At 42.8% G+C, this 21,064-nt stretch overlaps 1 protein-coding gene across 1 annotated transcript in view; it reads right to left on the reverse strand.

Moving 5' to 3' along the window:
* ADGRG4 (adhesion G protein-coupled receptor G4) overlaps window positions 1-21,064 on the reverse strand; it is a 122,825-nt gene that overhangs the window by 64,683 nt on the left and 37,078 nt on the right. The window contains 3 exon segments of the mRNA XM_087859705.1: window positions 4,109-4,243; window positions 14,277-14,439; window positions 15,880-16,096. Of these exon segments, the coding sequence (XP_087715831.1) occupies window positions 4,109-4,243; window positions 14,277-14,439; window positions 15,880-16,096 (515 nt within the window).

Consider the following 21,064-nt stretch of genomic DNA (forward strand, 5'->3'; position numbering starts at 1 on the left):
TCCTCCCTAGGGGACCACGAACTCTGAGGTCAGAGCAGAGGCGTGGTGTGGGCCCATGTCCCCCGCATGGCCAGACACACACCAACTAGGTGACAAACATGTCTTGCACCCAGAAGGAGCCAGTGACATTGTTAGGGGCTTTCCACACACACTACCTTCGGTCCTCACTGAAACAAGATAGGCATTTTCTGGATCAACGGAAGGTTGGGGAGGCTCAAAGGCTTGGACAAAGATCCCACAGCTAGTGCAGGATGGCCCAGGGATGCTTCATAAGTGGTGGTTCAAAGGAGATCAAGCAGAAGGTAGCTGTTAGGATGTGGTGCCTGCTAATTCACAGGGCCAAAGGGCCACAGGCCCAGGCCCCAGGGGGCGAGGCAGCTGAGAGACTACTGCTTCCGGGGCATGCGTGAAGACGCAAGAGATGAGGCAGGCACAGGACAGGAGGGATGGGAAGAAAGTCCTCTGAGGACTTGCCCGGAAAGCCTAGATGAGGTGAGCCCAGATGACGTCCTTTGCAGAGCCCGCTGGGCCGCTTTCAGAAGATGCCCAGCGCTCCTCTTCCTGAGCCCTGAAGCCACAGAGAACTGCGTAACTGTGAACACAACACAACCTGGGGCTCCACCAGGAAGCTCTCACTTCCGGTCCACGACCAGCTCTGCTCATGGAAGCCAGCCTGGTGGTTCCATGCTCCCTTCACAGAGGACTCCCCTGCGGTAGCCTGATGGAGAGGTGGAGCTATGGAACAATATGGTGGCAAGGCCCTGGCTGGCCGGCCAAAGCTCAAGTGCTAGCCTGAGCCCTCTTGTTCCTCGAAAGTCTCTTCCCCTCTCAGTATACGGATAACAGGAAGAAAAGGGGACCAGGGATATCTAACAACCCTCTCAACTTAGTCTAAGACATACTGTTTTCTGGAATGGAAATTCCAAAAGGGGGGAAACACACAACAACCCAGGACTTAATTAACCTGTCCTCTGGTTTTATTTCCCTTTCGTACAAAATGGCAGCTATACAGGAAAAGGCGCTAAATCATTTCTCACTCTTCCACTCTTTGGCTCAAGGTTCAAGTGTTACCTGTTTCACTTCTGAACCTTTTAGAGAAGTTGTTCCCTCTGCCAGAAGCACTCCTCCATCCTTTGCCCTGCATCCTTCTAGCTTCTACTCAACCTCGGGTTCCAGCCGACATCTCTCTAGGCCCTTCCTGCTCTCCCTGACCTTTCCTCTATGCTCCCAGAGCCCCTGTGCCATATTGTACCTGCCTAGTGCTTTGTCCTTCTAGAGACCTGCCACTCGCGGAGGAGGGGGTATGTGTTTTCCAAGAGTGGCGTCTTATCAACAACATTTTTTTTCAAGATTTTCTTTGTAAGTCATCTCTACACCCAACGTGGGGCTGGAACTCACAGCCCTGAGATCCAGGGTTGCCCACTCCACTGAGCGAACCAGCCAGCCTCCCCTTAGCTATGATCTTTAGAGTAATATGTTATGATAACACTGAAGATTTTGATGAAAAGATGTCAGAGGAAGCACCATGAAGGCGAGGCTGTGAGACTTGCGACTTAGGGGAAAAGGCGATTAGAGGGTGACATCTCTTCCTCCCCAGCAATCAGTGGCACAGCCCCCAGGCTCAGGCCACCCCCTTCAGAGTTAGACTCTGTTAGTTTCTCTTCTCCCCACTCTGACCAAAAGTTCCATGAGGTCCCACACCTTGTCTCTGGTGCTCGCTGTGGTATCCCCAGGGCCCAGCACCACGCAAGTCACATAGCAGGATTTCGAGAAAGATGTGCTGGCTGACTAATAACTGCATGACATTGTGTCACCTCTAGCAGGTCCGTTCCCCTCTTTGAGTCTCAGTATTGTCATCGGTAAAATGAGATGGGCCACTGTGAGTTATAAGGGCCCTTCCAGGTCTGAATGTGATGGCAGGCTACTTCTAATCCATTATGTGGCACTATGACGTCTGTAGGCTAATTTTGGCAAAGATCTTTAATCCCCTTCAGTGGAAGATGGTAGTGAATAAAAATTACTTATTAGGTGTGAAATCTATGCAAAATAAGTTTATCTCTTATTCTATGTGACAGGCACAGCCCTCTCGAGAAAGGAGCAAAATTAAGACAAAAATAATGGTATGTCAGATGATATAGAGAAATTTCAAGTTTACCAAAAGGGTCAGAGTGCTAGGAACCACATTCTTCGTTTTTATTAAAATTTTTGTTCATTAACTGTCTTGTCCCGGGTCTAACCAATTTTTTTCCATTTAAAAACAAGGCTTAATAAATATGTATCTACTGAAAACATGTCAGGTAGCCAGCCCTGTGCCAGGTGCCATGAAAATAAAACATGTCCGACCCACGACATCCGCCACAGTCTACTTAGGGAAACCAGACTAGAGACTCGGTGGATATGGAAGACAAGAATGCAAGCAGGGAGTGGGGAGGAAAGCAGAGGCTCATGAACTCCAGGCAGGCTTTCTGGGTGGGATTTGAGCTGAACCCACAGGAATAAATAGAATGAATGTACATAGACAGAAAGGGGAGCCGCTAGAGAATTCCAGAACAGAACATCCTACAGCTATAACTGGAGACAATGTGTTAAATTTGAGTTGGTATGTGGTATATTTCAGTTGGCCCAGTGCAATCTCCCTGCAATAACTCTGTGAATATTTGACCATTATAAATTCATTCCTTTGGATAGCTTCTCTAGAAAATGAAAATATGCATGGGTGTTAATGTATGGAACTCTTAAATACTTCAACTTCGGAGTAGACAGCCTGGATTTGGTTACTAGTTTATGCCACTTCCTAGCTGTGCGACCTTGAGCAAAATCATTTAGCCTCTTTGTCTTAGTCCTTTCTAGCTGTTAGAACAAAATATCAGATTGAGCGCCTTCTAAATAACAGAAACTTTTTTGTCACAGCTCTGGAGGCCGGAAGTCCAAGATCAGGGTGCCCACATGGTCAGGGTCTGGTGAAGCCTGCTTTCCAGTTCAGAGATAGTTTGCTCTGTCCTCACAAGCAAGCTCTCTGGGGCCTCTTGCATGAGGGCACTCATCCCATTCTGATGGCTCCACCCTTATGATCTCCTCCCTTCCTGAAGGCTCCATCTCCTAATACCATCATCTTGGGGGTTGGGATGGCAATGCATGAATTCTGGGGGACACAAACATTCAGACCACAGCACTCTTGAGTCAAGGTTTCTCGCAAGTAAAGGAGATAATAAAGTGTGAACATTAATAATTAATAGTGATCATCAACCATTTCATGCTAGCTCTGACTGCTGTCTTCCCAACAGCTAGATGGGACAGAGTGTGCCAAATGAATGAACCTTTTATTAGCCAGAGCCCCCAAAGAGGAAAATAATAATAGCAACGCAAACAGTTACCTGGTGCTTATGACACGCGAGACAATGTTCTAAGCACTTTATATGTATTAACTCCCTTAACCCTTAGCCCAGTGAGGTATTACTATCATCCTATTCTACGTAGGAGGAAATTAAGGCCCATGGAATTGGGTAACCCGCCCAAGGTCCCGCAGTTAGACTATGGCATAGCCGCCTTTAAATTCAGCCGATCTGGCCCCAGAATCCAGGCCCGTAACCACCACATCATACTGCCTCCTGGATTTAATAATGGGCGAGGACTGCAACCCTCAGAGAAGGTTCTGGAAGCAGTGGGAAGGAGCAACAAATGCCTGAGGGCCAGTGTCCTACTGCACACTGCTCAGCTTCCAATGAACTGGCCCAAAAGAATGGGCATGAAGGCTTTGAGGAGCCAGGGGAGATGCAGGAGGAAAGCACCAACAAATTGAAACAACACTCATCAGGAGGACTCGCTGTCCTTTTCTGGTTTTACAACATCTTGAGGCCTCTGTTTGGTCACCACATGATCCTTAAGGTCCCTTGCAAAGCTGAGAAGCTGTGAAAATTAAAAGCTGAGGAACATCATTAAAGAAGACATTGATTCATGTTGAGGGCCAGGGGTTGTGCCAGGAGACTTGCAGAATAAATCAGTGAGCATATTCTAAAATAAACAGAACATTATGAAAATAGCAAGAGCTCATAATTACAATGAGTCACCATATGTCAGTTCATGACAGTTTCCAGAGGCAAAAACTTACCTTAAAGAGTGAAGTTTGGCCAAAAAAATTAAACAAGATGGTATGTAAGTTGCTAAGAGGAATTCTCTCCCTCAGTGATTTAGGCAAATATATGGAAGCCAAAATCCTTCCCAGAGGGGCCTCACCCAGGTAAATCTGCCAAGACAAGGTGGGAGATGGAAACTGGAATCATCATCCATGAGCCGGAAGCCCTCCCCGCCTCCCCAGTCCCGGTGCAACGCCCAGAGCACCACGCTGGAAGGCTGAAGGGTGGGAACTACGTCCACAAGCTATGCGGCACCTTTGATGCGCACGCGCACACGCGCACACACTCAGATCGTAGGGCCAGATGTGACCAGAGTGCACACACACGCACACACACACACACACACCCCTTTTCTTCCCAAACTTATCTCTGGCATCCTTGCACCTGGGTATGCATAGAGGTGGAAAGGGGAATGACCAATTAGGTGATTGGCTCTGATTCTCGGAAGTAAAGGCCAGTCTTTGAAAGTAGACCCCCTTCACCCATACAGTTCTGAGAGGGAAAACACCAGAACAAAAAACCAATACGGTAGCATTAGGCATTACCCCATATTTTATTGGGCAATGCTTTTGTTGAAAAGTAAGGCAGGGAAGCGAGGCTCACTAGTAAGAAAATTTGCTGATTTGATGGTTAACAGTGTTCAGGAAGTATTAGAACATTTTTTAGAGTGAGAGGGGGCTTTACCAGTAAACTGAGACCACAGTTGTAAACCTGGACTCTCCCAGGCAAAACAGGGTATATGGGCACCCTTACATGTATTTACTCATTCAATCCCTCTATTGGCTCTGAAATATATGTTGTATGATGATATCAGGAAATGGCAGCTCAGAGAGGTTAAGTGACTTGCCTAGGGTCACACAGCTGGGATGTAGTTGAACAAAGATATGTGTAATTTGGGCCACCGTTTTCCACTTTACCCATGTGGCCTATCAAGGAACTATTATCTAGCTAGCTGTAGAGGTGGAGGAGATGAAAGTTTATAATATTTTCAAAAATTATTTGTGAACCCCAAAGCCGTGACTCTTCTGCCAGCACAAATAAATTCTGCCAGGGCAATGAAGCACCTTGGAGAAGTTCTGATTTTTTTAAGATTTTATTTATTTGCTTGTCAGAAAAAGAGAGACAGAGAGAGAGCACAAACAGGAGGAGCGGCAGATGGAGAGGGAGAAGCAAGCTCCCTGCTCGATCCCAGGACCTTGGGATCATGACCTGAGCCAAAGAAAGACACTTCACCGACTGAGCCACCCGGGCGCCCCAGAGAAGTTCTGATTTAGCTTCAACGTGTAAGCAGTTTGGTACCAAGAATGTGATTGACTCGCTTCTCCTCCAAAGTCTATGTAATAGAAAACCCCATATGTAACCAACATACAATGGGAAGTCAACCTGTGCCTCCAGCACGGCTGGGTTGTTCCGAAGGGACTTGACCCTCCTGCATGTGACAACTATACAAAATAACTCCAACCCGAAAGCACTGGAAAATGAACAAAAGCAGGCTGATTCTGGATCAGAGTAGACACTTGGCAAAAGGTAACATTACAAGGTGAGTTACCTGTTTCTACAGCTCTTAACTTGATGACAAGGTGAAACGAATGTGAAGAACACTCAAAATTCTGATAGAAAACCTGTAGTCTTAGTGGCATGAAGAACCATAAAACAAAGATCAGGGTAACCACCACCTGTCACTGGCAAGTCAGCCGGTGGAGAGGCGGGGGGGGGGGGGGCGGTGTCGGGGGCAGAGAAGGAGCAAGGAATTGTGGGAAGGAGAAAGCTAGAGAGGAGGAGCCAACATTCTTTTTTTTTTTTTTTAAGATTTATTAATTTGAGAGAGAAAGTGCGCTGGTGCGAGAGGGGCAGAGGGAGGGCAGGGGGAGGGGCAGACCAGCCGAACCCACAGGGAGCCCATGCTGGGCTGGATCCCAGGACCTCGGCTTCACGACCTGAGCTGAAGTCAGACACTTAACCTACTGAGCCATCCAGGCACCCCATCAGAAGGAGACAAAATTCTGAGTATAAACTCTGCCGGGCCTCTGAACCACTAATGTTGAAGAAAGACTCCAACTAAGGATAAAGGAACTTAACTGAGATTTAAGCTGCCATCCAAGAGATGGAATCTACAGATGGAGTCATTTGCCTAGTATAACAAAAGTCAATAGTCTTCTGAAAACCACAGTGGAATCCAGAATTTCCACCACATAACATTCACAATATCCAGGACATAATCCAAAATTACCCCATGTGTGAAGGAAGAATGAATGTGACCCATTTTGAAGTGAAAAGGCAATCAGTGGAGATCAACCTGGAGGTGACCCAGATGTTGGAGTCCGCAGATAAGGAGTTTTAAGCAGCTGGTGTAACTGTACTCAGGTATTTAAAAGGAAATATGCTTGCAGTTAAAGCACAAAAAGGAAATAACAGCAGAGAAGCAAGCAGAAAAAGAACAAAATGGAAATTCTGGAACCAAAAATACAATATCAAAAATGTTTAAATTGCACTGGATGGGTCCAAGAGTAACAGGAAGATGACAGATGTCAGTGAACTTGAGGAGAAATTGGTAGAAATTATACTATCAGGAAAATAAATCGTAAAATGATTAAAAACATGAACATAGTCCCAGGGACCTGTGGGGCAACACCCCAAAATCTTAAGTACATGTAATTGGGGTCCCAAAAGGAGAGGACAGAAAGAATGGTGAAGAAGCAATATTAAAGAAATAATGATGGAAATTTCCCCAAATTTGATAAAAGACATAAATTTACAGATTCAGGAATCTCAGCAAACCTCAAGCAGGATAAATGCAAAGAAAACACACCTACACACATAATACCAAACGGCAAAGAAACAAAGAAAACACTGAAAACAATCAGACAGGGTGCCTGGGTGGGTCAGTCCATTAAGCATCAGGCTCTTGATTTCAGCTCAGGTCATGATCTCAGGGTCCTGGGATCCAGCCCTACATGGCATTGGCCTCCACGCTCAGCGCTCAGCCGGGAATCTGTATGTCCCTCCCCCTCTGCCCCTCCCCCTGCTTGTGTTCTCTCTCGAAAATAAATATAAATCTTATAAAAAGGAGAATAAAGGCAAAATAAAGACATTCTCAGATAAATGAAAACTAAGAAAATTCATCACCATCAGACCTGTGCTGTGAGAAATGCTAAGTAAATTTCTTCAAGTTGAAGGGAAATATTACCAGATGGAACTCTGACCTTTAGGTAAGAAGGAAGAGCATTGAAAATTATAAATATCTGCATAAATATAAAAGACTATTTTTTCTTTCAATTTCATAAGACTCTTTATTTTTTTTTTTTATTTTTTATTTTTTTTAAAGATTTTATTTATTTATGTGACAGAGAGACAGCCAGCGAGAGAGGGAACACAGCAGGGGGAGTGGGAGAGGAAGAAGCAGGCTCACAGCAGAGGAGCCCGATGTGGGACTCGATCCCGGCACGCCGGGACCACGCCCTGAGCCGAAGGCAGACGCTTTTTAACGACTGCGCTACCCAGGCGCCCCCATAAGACTCTTTATTTTTTTTTTTTTTTTTTTAAAGATTTTATTTATTTATGTGACAGAGAGACAGCCAGCGAGAGAGGGAACACAGCAGGGGGAGTGGGAGAGGAAGAAGCAGGCTCATAGCAGAGGAGCCCGATGTGGGACTCGATCCCGGTACGCCGGGATCATGCCCTGAGCCGAAGGCAGACGCTTTAACGACTGCGCTACCCAGGCGCCCCCCCCATAAGACTCTTTAAAACAAAGATGGTAACATTGTCTTGTGGGGTTTCTGACCTTAGATATAATACATATGTCAACTGTAACATAAAATACAGAGGGTATGAATAGGTATATATGGTCAAATTCGTGTGTTTTGCATGCATTAGTACAATGGTGCCTCGAAGCGACTACAAAAGTATAAGGATGCATATTGTAATCTCTAGAGCAACCATCAAGAAAATAATGCAAATAGATATAACTGAAGAGTCAGTACAAAATTAAAGTTCAATTGTAATAAAGATTAAAATAAACCAAAAGTCATCAGGAAAAGAGGAACAAAAACCAGAAGGACAGGTAGAAAATAAAATAAAATGGTAGTCCTAAAGCCAGCCAGATCAAAGAATACATTAAATGTTAGAAGAATTATACACTCCAATTCGAAGGCAGATATTTTCAGGATGGATAAAAAAGTGAAACATAAACTGTATGCTATCTACAAGAAGTGCACTTTACATATGAAGAAATAGAAAGTCAGTGGGTGCAAAAACATAGATACAACAGTAAACATGAGAAAGCTGCAATGACTATATTAAAATCGGAGAAAATGGACTGTGAGACAGAGTATTACCAGAAATAAAGAGAACTATTTCATAAGGATAAATAGGTTAGTATTAGAGTTATTATGAGGATGCCATAACAACATATATGTATATTCACCTTATAGCAGAGCCCCAAAATAAACAAAGCGAAATTTGACAGAACTAAAGGGAGAAGGAGACAATTTCGCAAAGTCAGCGATTTTAACACCTCTCTAAACTAGGAAATAGCTAGGAAAAAAATCAGTGAAGAGATGATCAGAGCAACATTATCGACCACTTTGAGATCTAATTGATATTTATAGGACAACATATCTGACAACTGTGGAACACACCAAGTGTTTCAAGTGTGTGAAACATCAAAAGAGATCACACACTGGGTCATAAAACAAGCCTCAACAAGTTTAAATGGATTGAAATTATTCTGAGTACATTCTGTGATCCATGTGAAATAAACAAGAAATCAACATCAACAATATGTCTTGGATGTTCCTCAAATACTTGGGATTTAAAGAACACACTCCTGAATAATCCACAGATCAAAGAGGAAAGTAGGAAATATTCTGAACTGACTGCTCGTGAAAATACAACATATCAGGGCGCCCAGGTGGCTCCGTTGGTTGAGCGACTGCATCTTGGTTTTGGCTCAGGTCATGATCTTGGGTCATGGGATCAAGCCTGTGTTGGGCTCCACTCAGAGTCTGCTTGAGGGATTCTCTCTCTCCCTCTCCCTCTGCCCCTCCCCTTGCTTGTGCTCTCTCTCTCTCTTTCTGAAAGAAAGAAGGGAAGAAAGAAAGAAAGAAAGAAAGAAAGAAAGAAAGAAAGAAAGAAAGAAGAAAGAAAGAAAAGAAAAGAAAAGAAAAGAAAATACAACATATCAAAATTTGCAGACCGCAGCTGAAACAGTGCTTAGAGAGATATTTATAGCTTTTAATGATTATATTAGAAAAGAAGAAGTGTCTAAAATCAATGGCCTATGGATCCACCTTAAGAAACTTGATAAAAGGGGCACCTGGGTGGCTCAGTTGGTTGGGCATCTACCTTTGGCTCAGGTCACAATCCCAGGGTCCTGGGATGGAGCCACGCATCAAGCTCCCTGCTTGGCAGGGAGTCTGCTTCTCCCTCTCCCTCTGCCCCTCCCCCCACTTGTGCTCTCTTGCTCTCCACGTCAAATAAATAAATAAAATCTTTTTTTAAAAAAGAAACTAGATAGAGAAGAGCAAAATAAACACAAAGTAAGTACACAGAGGGAAATAATAAAGCTAAGAGCAGATGGTAACAAAATAGAAAACAAACGATAAAGAAAATTAATGAAGTTGGTTCTTAAAAAGGATCAACAAAATTGAAAAATCTCTAGTTATACTAATCAAGAGGGAAAAAAAAGAACAAGAAAAGAAATTAACATTATCAAGAATTTGGGGTGCCTGGGTTGCTCAGTCAGTTAAGCATCTGCCTTTGGCTCAGGTTGTGATCCCAGGGTCCTGGGATCCAGTCCCTCATTGGGCTCCTTGCTCTGCAGGGACCCTGCTTCTCCCTCTGCTTGCTGCTCTTCTGCTTGTGCTCCCTCTCTCTCTCTCTTTCTCTGACAAATAAAAAATAAAATCTGGGGCGCCTGGGTAGCGCAGTCGTTAAAGCATCTGCCTTTGGCTCAGGGCGTGATCCCGGTGTTATGGGATCGAGCCCCACATCAGGCTCCTCCGCTGGGAGCCTGCTTCTTCCTCTCCCACTCCCCCTGCTGTGTTCCCTCTCTCGCTGGCTGTCTCTCTGTCACATAAATAAATAAAAATCTTTAAAAAAAAAGGAATACTTTAAAAAATAAATAAATAAAATCTAAAAAAATTATCAAGAATTAAAGAGAGATTTTTACTGTAGATCAGAGATTGATAAATTGGTCAGCAGACCAATTCCTACCCAAAGCTTGTTTTCATATGCCTCAAGCTACGAATGGGTTTTACATTTCAGTTTTTAAAGAATGTAACAAAGGAAGGAAGGAAAGAAGTAAGGGAGGGGAGGGGAGGGGAAGGGAGGGGAGGGGAGGGAGGGAGGGAGGAAGAAAGAGAGAGAGAGGAAGGAAGAAAAAGAGAGAAAGAAAATTAAAATGTTCATCAGACCTCTAGAGACCACCTGTGACTTACGAAGCCTGAAATATTTATTACCTTTTACAGAAAAAGTTTGCTGACCACCCCTATAAAACCTACAGACATTAAGAAATCATTAGGAAATATTATGAACAACTATTGTCAACAAGCTTGACCAGTTAGACAAAATAAATTCTTGGAAAAATATAACTAACCAAAACACACACAACATGAATCAGAACATCTGAATGGCTCTACATCCATTAAATTAATTGGGTTTGCCATCAAAATACTTTCCACAAAGAAATTCCAGACCCAGAGAGTTTCCGAGTAAACCCTATCAAGCATTTGATGAAGAAATAACACCAACGTTATGCAAACGTTTTCTGAAAGTATAACAGGGACCATTTCCCAACTCACTTTTATGAAGTTGGCACAACCCTAATCTAAAGCTCGATTTTTAGAAAATCAGAAAAAAATTCCAGACCAATATCCTTCACGAACATTAGTGTAAAAATACTTAAAATATAAGCGAGTTGAAAATAGCAGTATATAAACATGATAATACATCATTACCAGTAGGTTTTCTTCCAGAAATGCAAGATTGGTTTAACATCCTAAAATCAATGTAATTCACCATATTAGAAGGATAAAGGAAAGAAGCCAAACGATTGCTTCAAGAGATACAGAGAAAAAAAAAAAAAACATTTGACAGAATTTGGCAACCATTCATGATAAAATTTTTCAGCAAACTAGAAAGAGAAGGTAAGGTCCTCAATCAAATAAAGGGCATCTAAAAACAAACAACAACAACACGGCTAACATCACAGTCATGGTAAAATAGTGAATACTTCTCTTCTGGTATCAAGAACAAGACGAGGATGTCAACTACTTCCATTCAGCATGTTATTGGAGGCTCTAATAGCAAAAAGGCCAAAAGAAAGGAATAAGAGGAATAAAAATCAGTAAGAATGACATTAAACAGTCTCTGTTGCCAGATGACATTACATAGAATGTCCTAAGGGATCTCTAAAACAACTGCTACGACTAACAGGTGAGTTTAGCGAATTCATAGGATTCAAAATTAGATGATAGACAGTTGATAGATAGACGATAGACATAGAGTACCAACTTTATTTTTATATTTAACTAAAGACGTGATACCACTCCACTTAAAAGTTCAAAGCATGGTGATACTATTCTACTTAAAACTACAAAACAGGGGCGCCTGGGTGGCTCAATCGTTAAGCGTCTGCCTTTGGCTCAGGGCGTGATCCCGGCATTCTGGGATCGAGCCCCACATCAGGTTCCTCCGCTATGAGGCTGCTTCTCCCTCTCCCACTCCCCCTGCTGGTGTTCCCTCTCCCGCTGTGTCTCTCTCTATCCAGTAAATAAATAAAATCTTTAAAAAAAATAAAAGCCTTTAAAAAAAAAAACTACAAAACAAAGGGACACTTGGGTAGGTCAGTCAAGTAAGTGTCTAGCTCTTGATCTCGGCTCAGGTCTCGATCTCACCATGATGAGTTCAAGCTCCACATTGGGCTCCACACCGGGTGTAAATAAGTAAATTTATTCCTAAATATTTTATGTTTTCTGATGCTGTTGCAAATGGAATTTTTTTACAATTTTTCTTTTTTTTTTTTTTTTAAAGATTTTATTTATTTATTCGACAGAGATAGACAGCTAGCGAGAGAGGGAACACAAGCAGGGAGAGTGGGAGAGGAAGAAGCAGGCTCATAGCAGAGGAGCCTGATGTGGGGCTCGATCCCATAACGCTGGGATCACGCCCTGAGCCGAAGGCAGATGCTTAACTGCTGTGCCACCCAGGCGCCCCTACAATTTTTCTAATTATTTGCTGCAAGTATATAAAAATAAAGTTGATATACTCTATCATCTAGGAGTGAGTACACTTGTGATGAGCACAGGGTGATGCATGGAAGCGTTGAATCACTATATTGTACACCTGAAACTAATATAACACTGTATGTTAACTCACTGGAATGAAAGTTAAAACTTAAAATGATAAATAAATAAATAAATAAATAAATAAATAAAGTACAAAACATTGCTAAGGGAAATTAAAATCGGCCCGAGTAAATGTTACTGGAGGAGAAAACTTAATATTACTAAGAAATCTAAATAAATAAAATTTTAAAAAAAGGGGCGCCTGGGTGGTGCAGTCGTTAAGCGTCTGCCTTCAGCTCAGGGCATAATCCTGGGGTTCGGGATCGAGCCCCTCATCAGGCTCCTCCGCTAGGAGCCTACTTCTTCCTCTCCCACTCCCCCTGCTGTGTTCCCTCTCTCGCTGGCCGTCTCTCTCTCTGTCAAATAAATAAATAAATAAAATAAAAAAAGAAATCAATTCTCCCAAAATTGATCAATAGCTTCAATTCAATCCCAATCACTCTCCACACATTTCTTTTTTGTACAAATTGATACGCACATTCAAAAATTCCTATGGACACGGGAAAGGCCTAGAATAATCAAAGCTATCTTGAAAAAGAACAAAGTTGAAGGACTCCCACTCTCTGACTTCATGACTACAGGAATCAAGATAGTGTGATCACGGCATAAGCATCTACAAAAAAAATTAATGGAACAGAATAGGTATGGTGTAGCCTATGGTTTGGAGTTCATGTTTTTCCATCTAGATCCTCGCTTCTTCCAGCACTATTCATTGAAGACAATTGCATTCAATTAGGCTCTTATATCTTATGAGCCAGCAATCCCATTCCTAGGTATTTACTCAAGATATATGAAAACATATGTCCACACAGAGACTTTTATATGAATGTTGAAAGTTGTATTTCTCGTTCTGATAGCCAAAAAACTGGAAACAATCCCAAGTCCATCAACAGGAGACTAGACACACGATCTTTGGTATATCCATACAATGGAATGCTATTCAGCAATAAAAAAGAATAAACTATAGAAACAAAAGACTGCTACATGCAAGCAGTCTTCTACAAGACAGTACATATTTTATGATTCCATGTATATAAAGTTCTAGAACAGGCAAAACTATGGTGGCAAAGTATCAGAACAGTGGTTGCCAGGGGAGGTCACAGCTCTGGGGATTGCCTGGGAAGGGGAGGAGGGGAATTTTAGGGGTGAGGGTAATATTCTATATCTTGATAGGGGTTTGAATTGCACAGGTGTAAGCATCTGTTAGAATTCAGAAAATATATACTTAGAATTGGTGCATTTCCCCATATATAAATTTAACATTTTTTTTAAAACTGTAAATTAAAAAAAAATGGTGCCCTCCAAAAATTGTTTTCTGCAGCGGTTGGCAGCCTGTGGCCTGCCAAAGGCTGAGGTACTATGGTGTGATGGAAAGGGCTCAGATTTTAAAGCCAGACAGACATAAGTTCGAATCCTGGCTCTGCCATTAGGCTGTGTGTCCTTGAGCAAGTTACTCAACTGCTCTGTTTCCTTTTCTGTACAGACAGTAGCTCAATGCCCCAACATATAATAAGTACTCCAGAAATGGTAGCTAATAATAAAGTAACATGTGAGATGATTTCGGCCCACAGGGCCAAAGGTGGTGTCATTTCACACCTCATGGACACCGTTCTGACCCCAAGGTGTTTGGCTACTAAGGGTTCTATGTGAAGCTTCCCTGGGATATTTGTATTTTCATAAGGTCCCCTGAAGACTAAAACCTTTAAAAAGTATCTGCTCTCTCTCCCAAGGAGTAAGTGAATGAGAACTTGGAACAGCGTTTGCCTGATTGGTTCTCAGCTTCCTGAACCAGACTCACCTCAGGGTCTGCGCCTTCTTCAAGGGAGCGAATCCCGAAGGCCATGCCTTCAAACGCGTGGTCCACCCGCAGGACGGCCAACGCCAGCCTGGCTGCCGTCAGATTTGCTGTCCGCCCAGAAAACTCCATCTTATGACCAGCACGCTCGATTATCCTCAGAATTCTGCAAGGAACCACAGGGAGGGAAGAGCATTCCTACCGCTTTAATATAAGTCCCATTCTCCTTCCGAGATTTCCTCAACGTAAGACTTCTTCGGTTTTAATCACTGTCTTTGTATCGTTTAAGGAATTATTAAATCAGAGCACTGGCTCTGGAGTCAGGCTGAGGTTTAAATCTTAACTCCTCTAATTTCTAACTGTGTGGGCAAATAAAACAACGTGGCCGAGCTTCTGTTGACTCACCTGCAAGCCAGAGGTAATACTGGCCCTTCCCTCGCAAGGTGGTTCTCAGGATTAAATGTCACTGTTGTATGTAAAGCCAGATCCTGCCTGGCCTCATAAGCCAAGAAACTTGGATTTTATTCTACGTGTAACAGAAAGCCACCAAGGAGTTTTATTTATTTTTTTAAGATTTTATTTCTTTATTTGACAGAGAGAGACAGCCAGCAAGAGAGGGAACACAGGCAGGGGGAGTGGGAGAGGAAGAAGCAGGCTCCTAGCGGAGAAGCCCGATGCGGGGCTTGATCCCAGGATCCTGGGATCACGCCCTGAGCCGAAGGCAGACGCTCAACGACTGAGCCACCCAGGCGCCCCTCCGAGGGGTTTTAAAAGCAAGAGAATGGGGGCGCCTGGGTGGCACAGAGGTTAAGCGTCTGCCTTCGGCTCAGGGCGTGATCCTGCCATTATGGGATCGAGCCCCACATCAGGCTCCTCCGCTATGAGCCTGCTTCTTCCTCTCCCACTCCCCCTGCTTGTGTTCCTTCTCTCGCTGGCTGTCTCTCTCTCTGCCAAATAAATAAATAAAATCTTTAAAAAAAAATAAAATAAAAGCAAGAGAATGGACGTGATCTGATATGTGCATGAAAAGATCCTCTGGTTGTCATGTAGAAGAAAGACCATAGGGAAGCAAGTGTGGTGGGGTGGGGGGAAGCCCAGTGAGGAGGTTACTGTAGGGCAGCGGAGAGGTATGAGGCTGGGACCGGGGTGGTGGTGATGGTGGGGATGAACACAAGCAGACGGGTTCCAGGAATATTTCAGGGATTAAAAACCTCACATCTGGTGTTTCCTACAAGACTTGGTTACTGATGTGCTGTGAGGTAGAGGGAGGTAACTAGTATTATTCCTAAACTTTTTGCTTGAGCACTGGGCCGATGGATTTTGTAGAAATTGAGGGGGCACCGGGGCTGGGAAAATAGAGTGAGGTCTGGTTTGGGGCAACTATTTACTTGCAACGGGGCTATGACTAAAATTCAGTTAGGTTTTCGCAATGCATTGCTTCCCAATCAGGATTTGCGTGGCATTGGCCCCGTTGCATCACAGGAACTCAGCTTTCAATGCGCAGCCACCTGACCTCGAAAATTTGGTGGACTGTACGCCAAGGAATGAATAACAAATATTATAAAATTTTAGGAAAGAACTATTTTACCAAAGCTTTAGTACTTACTCATTTCTCACTTCGTGCAGATCAGATGCTGAATTGTTTTGCTTTCCCAAAAGAGCATTGATTATCTGTAATATAATCTGCGTTAGATTCATACTTATCTCATCACATCGTGAAATATCGGAGACTTTAGAAACAATAATCTTTGTTTCTTCTTCATCCAGAGTGGGGGATTCATTTATTAAATTTAAAACGTGCTCTGCAACATCATCCACGTTCTCTGGGGAAAGAAAATTGAAATAGAAAACCTGCGTTACTTAGTTTGGGGCCATACTGTTCTGCTTCCTTCCCTTTAAAACGCAAAGGCAGTCAAATGCAAATAGCTACCCAGGCAGCAAAATTTATAGTAAAAAAAATGCTGGACCTCCATTTCTACAATAGGCGGAGTCCCAGAAAATAGCACATAAGTCAAGTTTTTATTCATTAAATCCTTTTTAAAATACACCAGGGAAACCTTTTTGTCACTGAAGATTATCTTGCAATTAGATTCTAATTAAGTTAAGACTTTTGAGTATTGGATTGAGTTAAGTAGATCCCACCTGTGCTAAAATATCAGCAAACACTCAGTCTGTGTTTTCATAATCAAGGGTGGTGATGATATTTTTCTGTCAAGAACCAGCAACCACAGTGAAAAAGCAAGTATGGACCACATATAATAAAGAGCAATTTAATTTAGATTTTTTTTTAGAGAGTAAGAACAATAGGTATTAACTCGCCCACTTTTTTCTTCACTTTTTATTATGGAAATTTTCAAACACGCACAAAAGTAGAAAGAATAGTATAATGAATCCCCATGTACTTCATGAATCACCTAGCTTCAAGTGTCAATGAAGAGCTAATCTTATTTTATCTACGCTCTCACCCACCTTCCCCCAACCCCAGATTATTTTAAAGCAAATCCCAGACATATCATTTCATCCATAAATACCTCAGTATGCATTTCTAAAACAGAAGACCTCTGTTTGTCACAACCACAATGCCAGTATTTGTTAAAACAAATACAACACAAATTAGGCTTTAGTTTGATATAACTCATATAAAGCTAAGCTCCTTGTGGTGCCCTCCTAGCTTAAAGCACTCACATTTAAGTCCAGTAACCAAAATATAATGGAAAATAATCGAGAAATACAATCCGTTGAGAAAAAGTCCAGAGAGAGATTATATTCATAACTTAACCCGGGTTACATTACAACCAACCAAGTCTGTTTGGGAAAACAAAATAAATTACCATAAACATCATCCTCTCTCTCTCTTTCTCCCTCTCTCTCTCTGCAAACAACTCCCTGTCCTTGTCAATATAAATTAAGCAATCTTAACTGAGATTCTCTCAATGCCCCCCCTCCTTAATAATGACTTCAATCTGCCCAACGATGGCCTACCTAGGAACTGAGATAGAAGAAAGGGGGAGGTCGAACAAGGCTGTAATTACTTCTAAATTAATATTTTGTCCTTGTTACATCTATCTTCTGGTCAGTTAAAGAAACTGAGAAAACAATAAGACAGGGGATGGAAGACGAATGTAGTGCTCTCATTCACTGATCTTTCTATTGCTCTTATTAAATTTCCAGGCTTTGCTGTAAATGGGATAGCCAGAGCTGCCTACCTGGAGTCATTCTTTGGGCCTTGGTGGTGTGACTTTACTTCATGCAGTCCCTGCTGTCAAAGGAGGAAAGTAAACAATAGGCCAACAGGAGACTAACTATATTGTGGAAAGTAATTGTAGACTTTTCATCTAGAGTTACATGGTTTTTAAGTCAAATTCAGGACAAATTACATGCATTGTGTAAAAATTCTAAGCCCTTGAGCAAAAGCAGGAAAAGGAATCCTCCCTTTTTCATTATAAAATAAATAGATCCCCCATTGCTTGAAATAGTTTCAATTAATCTGCCAATAATTGTAGCCATCAAAACAATAATATATCTGTTATTGATTGAGCAATTTCTATGAGGCAGTATTGGTGTCGTCTACAGCTGCGTAACAAACCACCCCCAAACGTAACAACTTCGAACAAGAATACATTATTATCCCTCATGGTTCTGTGTGTTGACCAGTTTCAGGTGAGCGGTTCTGATTTAGGGTCTCTCATGCAGTTACACTCAGATGGCAGCTGGGACTGGAGTCACCTGAAGACTAAGACCGGGCTGGAAGTCCGAGATGGCTCGCTCACATGGCTGGCGATTGATGCCCATGCACCAGTCAGCTGGGGCTGTTGTCCTCTGGGGGTCTGTGGATGCTGTTTCCGACACATGGCCTTTCCCAGTGGCTTAGGCTTAGTGGTATGCTGGATCCAGCTTGTGGTATAACTGGAGACAGCTGGTGACAACTTGTCAGAACAAATCGCTAAATTTTCGGGAATTTTGTGAGCTGATTGTTAAACACAGCCATTACTGAAAATTAAATTATATCAACTTTTAATTAAATCAATTCTATTAAAAACAATGGTGATACCCAAGACTCATCACTTCCTAATGATGTGGCTACATTTTTGTAATCTCTGCTTTGGTGCTTATTTATATCTGTGGTATCTGTGTATCTCTGACCAACTCCATGTTCAGCACTTGTGTGTTGTAGTTTGTCTTCAGCCATCGGGGCTGAAAAAATCACCAAGAAAATCGGCAAGTGCGACAAAATTAACTTTTTTGGCAGAGCTGGTGGTTAACATTTTCCAGGCTTCTTAGAGCATGCTGTCTGGGTTCTGAGGGGAAGAATCCCTAGTGAGAGCATACAAAAGAACGGAAGCAGAAATTTCCAGTTCCCTTAAAAGTTAGTCCCACAACTGGCACAGCATCAGTGCTGCCGAATTCTACTGGGCTAAGTCGTCACAAGGCAGCCCTCCTTCAACTTCTAATTGACAAGGAGGGAATGAATCGATGGTGGGCATTTTGGAGACAAGATACCATAAGGCGTTATCCATACATTCTCCAATTTCAGCATCACGATAGCCCTGTGTGATGGGTACTAACATTATTCCCTTTATACAGATTAAGAAATTGTGCCACGGAGGTTCTAACCCAGATTTTAATCCAGGCTAGTGTTCTTGAATATCACTTTCTACTACAGTATCTGTGCCTTTCTCCCTTTCCTCCATGGTTTGGGGGCTGGAACTGCTGGGCTACACCATCCTTTTCCCTGACATCCTGGGAATTAGATCGTTCTGTCTCCACCATGCGCTATCCTGCCCAGGCAGGGAGATGGACACAGCCAGGAGACACTGTGAAAAGTTCCAGCCAACTTCATTAGGGTGCGCTGCGTCTTCAGTATTTTCGAGGTCACAAAGACGGGGCAAAGCAAAGAACCCACAGACCTCTGAAATAAGGGTACCTTTTTGAACTCTGCGATATTAAGGAGTTACAGGAAATGAGCATTTAACTGGAGAACTGACAAGTTTTTCTCCAACCAAGATATGTAATGCTTGTCAGCAAGATTGAAGGCTAAAGAAAAATTGTTTCAATGTGAATGCATTTTCTTTCCCTTACGTTGTACTCATTTTTCATTAAGCTCCTAACTCACAAGGAGACGCATTCCTCCGAAGCTAATACATTTGATCATTTATTTTCAGTTATATACATTACAGCCACCATGCAACTGTTCTCATCCTCTGCAGACTTTTTTTTTTTTAATAAAGTGACTACTGATAGTTAATTTTCTAAAAATCCTAACCCAGTGCAATGCTTTTCTTGTTGTTATGGTTGTTTAAATTTTTCTCCTATGGAGAAAATTCTATTATCGTGTCTCAGAAAAATGTGTTGCTCAGAGGAGGGAGGTCAGCATGAAACACAGACCTCTCTAACTCACTGCCCACTTGCTTCAAGCTGCAACCCTCCCTAGGGTCCTGACTTAACGATTTCGAACCTAGAAACCATCAGAGCCATGCTTACTTTGCTAAATCTTCTAGATATTTCTTGGCAAGGATCCCAAATTTCCATCTTCTGCAAAAAAGACAAGTCCGAGGAGTTCACTGCCTCATGGCAATTCCCTGGCTGTCCTGGAAGGCACTGGAATGCCTGTGCCTCAGTTTTCAACTACTCATCATGGGTTGGGGGGGGCATTCACATGGTAGAGCTACGCCTGACAAGGTGTGTATAGACTGAGAGTTGATGAGGGAAACTTAACGCACACTTTCAAAACACCAATAAGGAGGGGCAGGACTTTAAGAACAGGACTGTAAGGAGGAGTTGGGGAAAAGTTCACCAAGAGTGACCTCTATTACTCTGCTCAAAATTAGCAAAGACAACCATTCAAAGGGTCTGGAGGTTGATGAAAGATCTTCCAACCAACTGAGATGCATTTAATCAACGAAATCTATGGAAACTTGATCAGTACAGTGAGAGGCCGTGGCATTTGAGCTAGGAACTTTACCCATCTCCCATAGCTCTGCCTTGTGGAAGAAGCAGCTGAGTGGTAGTTACGATCTCCCCCAGGTCCCTGAGGTGGAAGAACTATTCTGAGTGGATCATCGCAAGTCACACATTTCTGGCTCGGGTCTGTGGAAGATCCCTCCCGGGCCACGATAAGTCCCCCTTCCCCTCAGATTCATGCACAGCCCCTGCTCCACAGGGAAAACCCTTGTGAAGCATCTTGTGAAGGATACATTCGTCACCCCACCATCTCCCAAACTCTTGCCCCATAGGACAGATATTTTTTTCCACCAAGAAGGGTGGGAGAAAGCCTCAAAGACTGGCAATACTCTGCCCCTGGAAGGGGATGGGTTATAATGGGATCAGACTATGAAGCAATTTATGCCCCAGGGTTTTGTCAGAAACAACAGAGCCATCAAGTAGCAATTAGAAGGCGAACAGCTGGGTGTGATATGGAGAGAGGCGCACCATCCAGAAGCTCAGCAGGGAGATCAGAGAAAGAAACAGAGAGAACTGAGCTAGAACATTCTCACAGTCATCCCTGGTAGGGAGAATGTGTAACAAGCCCAAAGCTCCATCTTCGAAGGAGAAGCATCAGAAGACGTACCCTGCAGGGACAACACACTTCACTGAGCTAGTCCAGTCAATGGTATCTTTTACAGAAACAGAAAAAGCAATTCTCAAATTCATACAGAACCACACACACATGCGCGTGCACACACACACAAACCAAACAGCCAAATCAATCCTGAGAAAGCAGAGCAAAGACATCACACTCCTTGATATCAAAATATAATACAAAGCTACAGTAATCAAAACAGCATGGTACT

Source organism: Ursus americanus, chromosome X (genome assembly GCF_024610735.1).
Source record: "Ursus americanus isolate L20-20 chromosome X, mUrsAme1.1.p, whole genome shotgun sequence".
Classification (NCBI taxonomy): Eukaryota; Metazoa; Chordata; class Mammalia; order Carnivora; family Ursidae; genus Ursus; species Ursus americanus.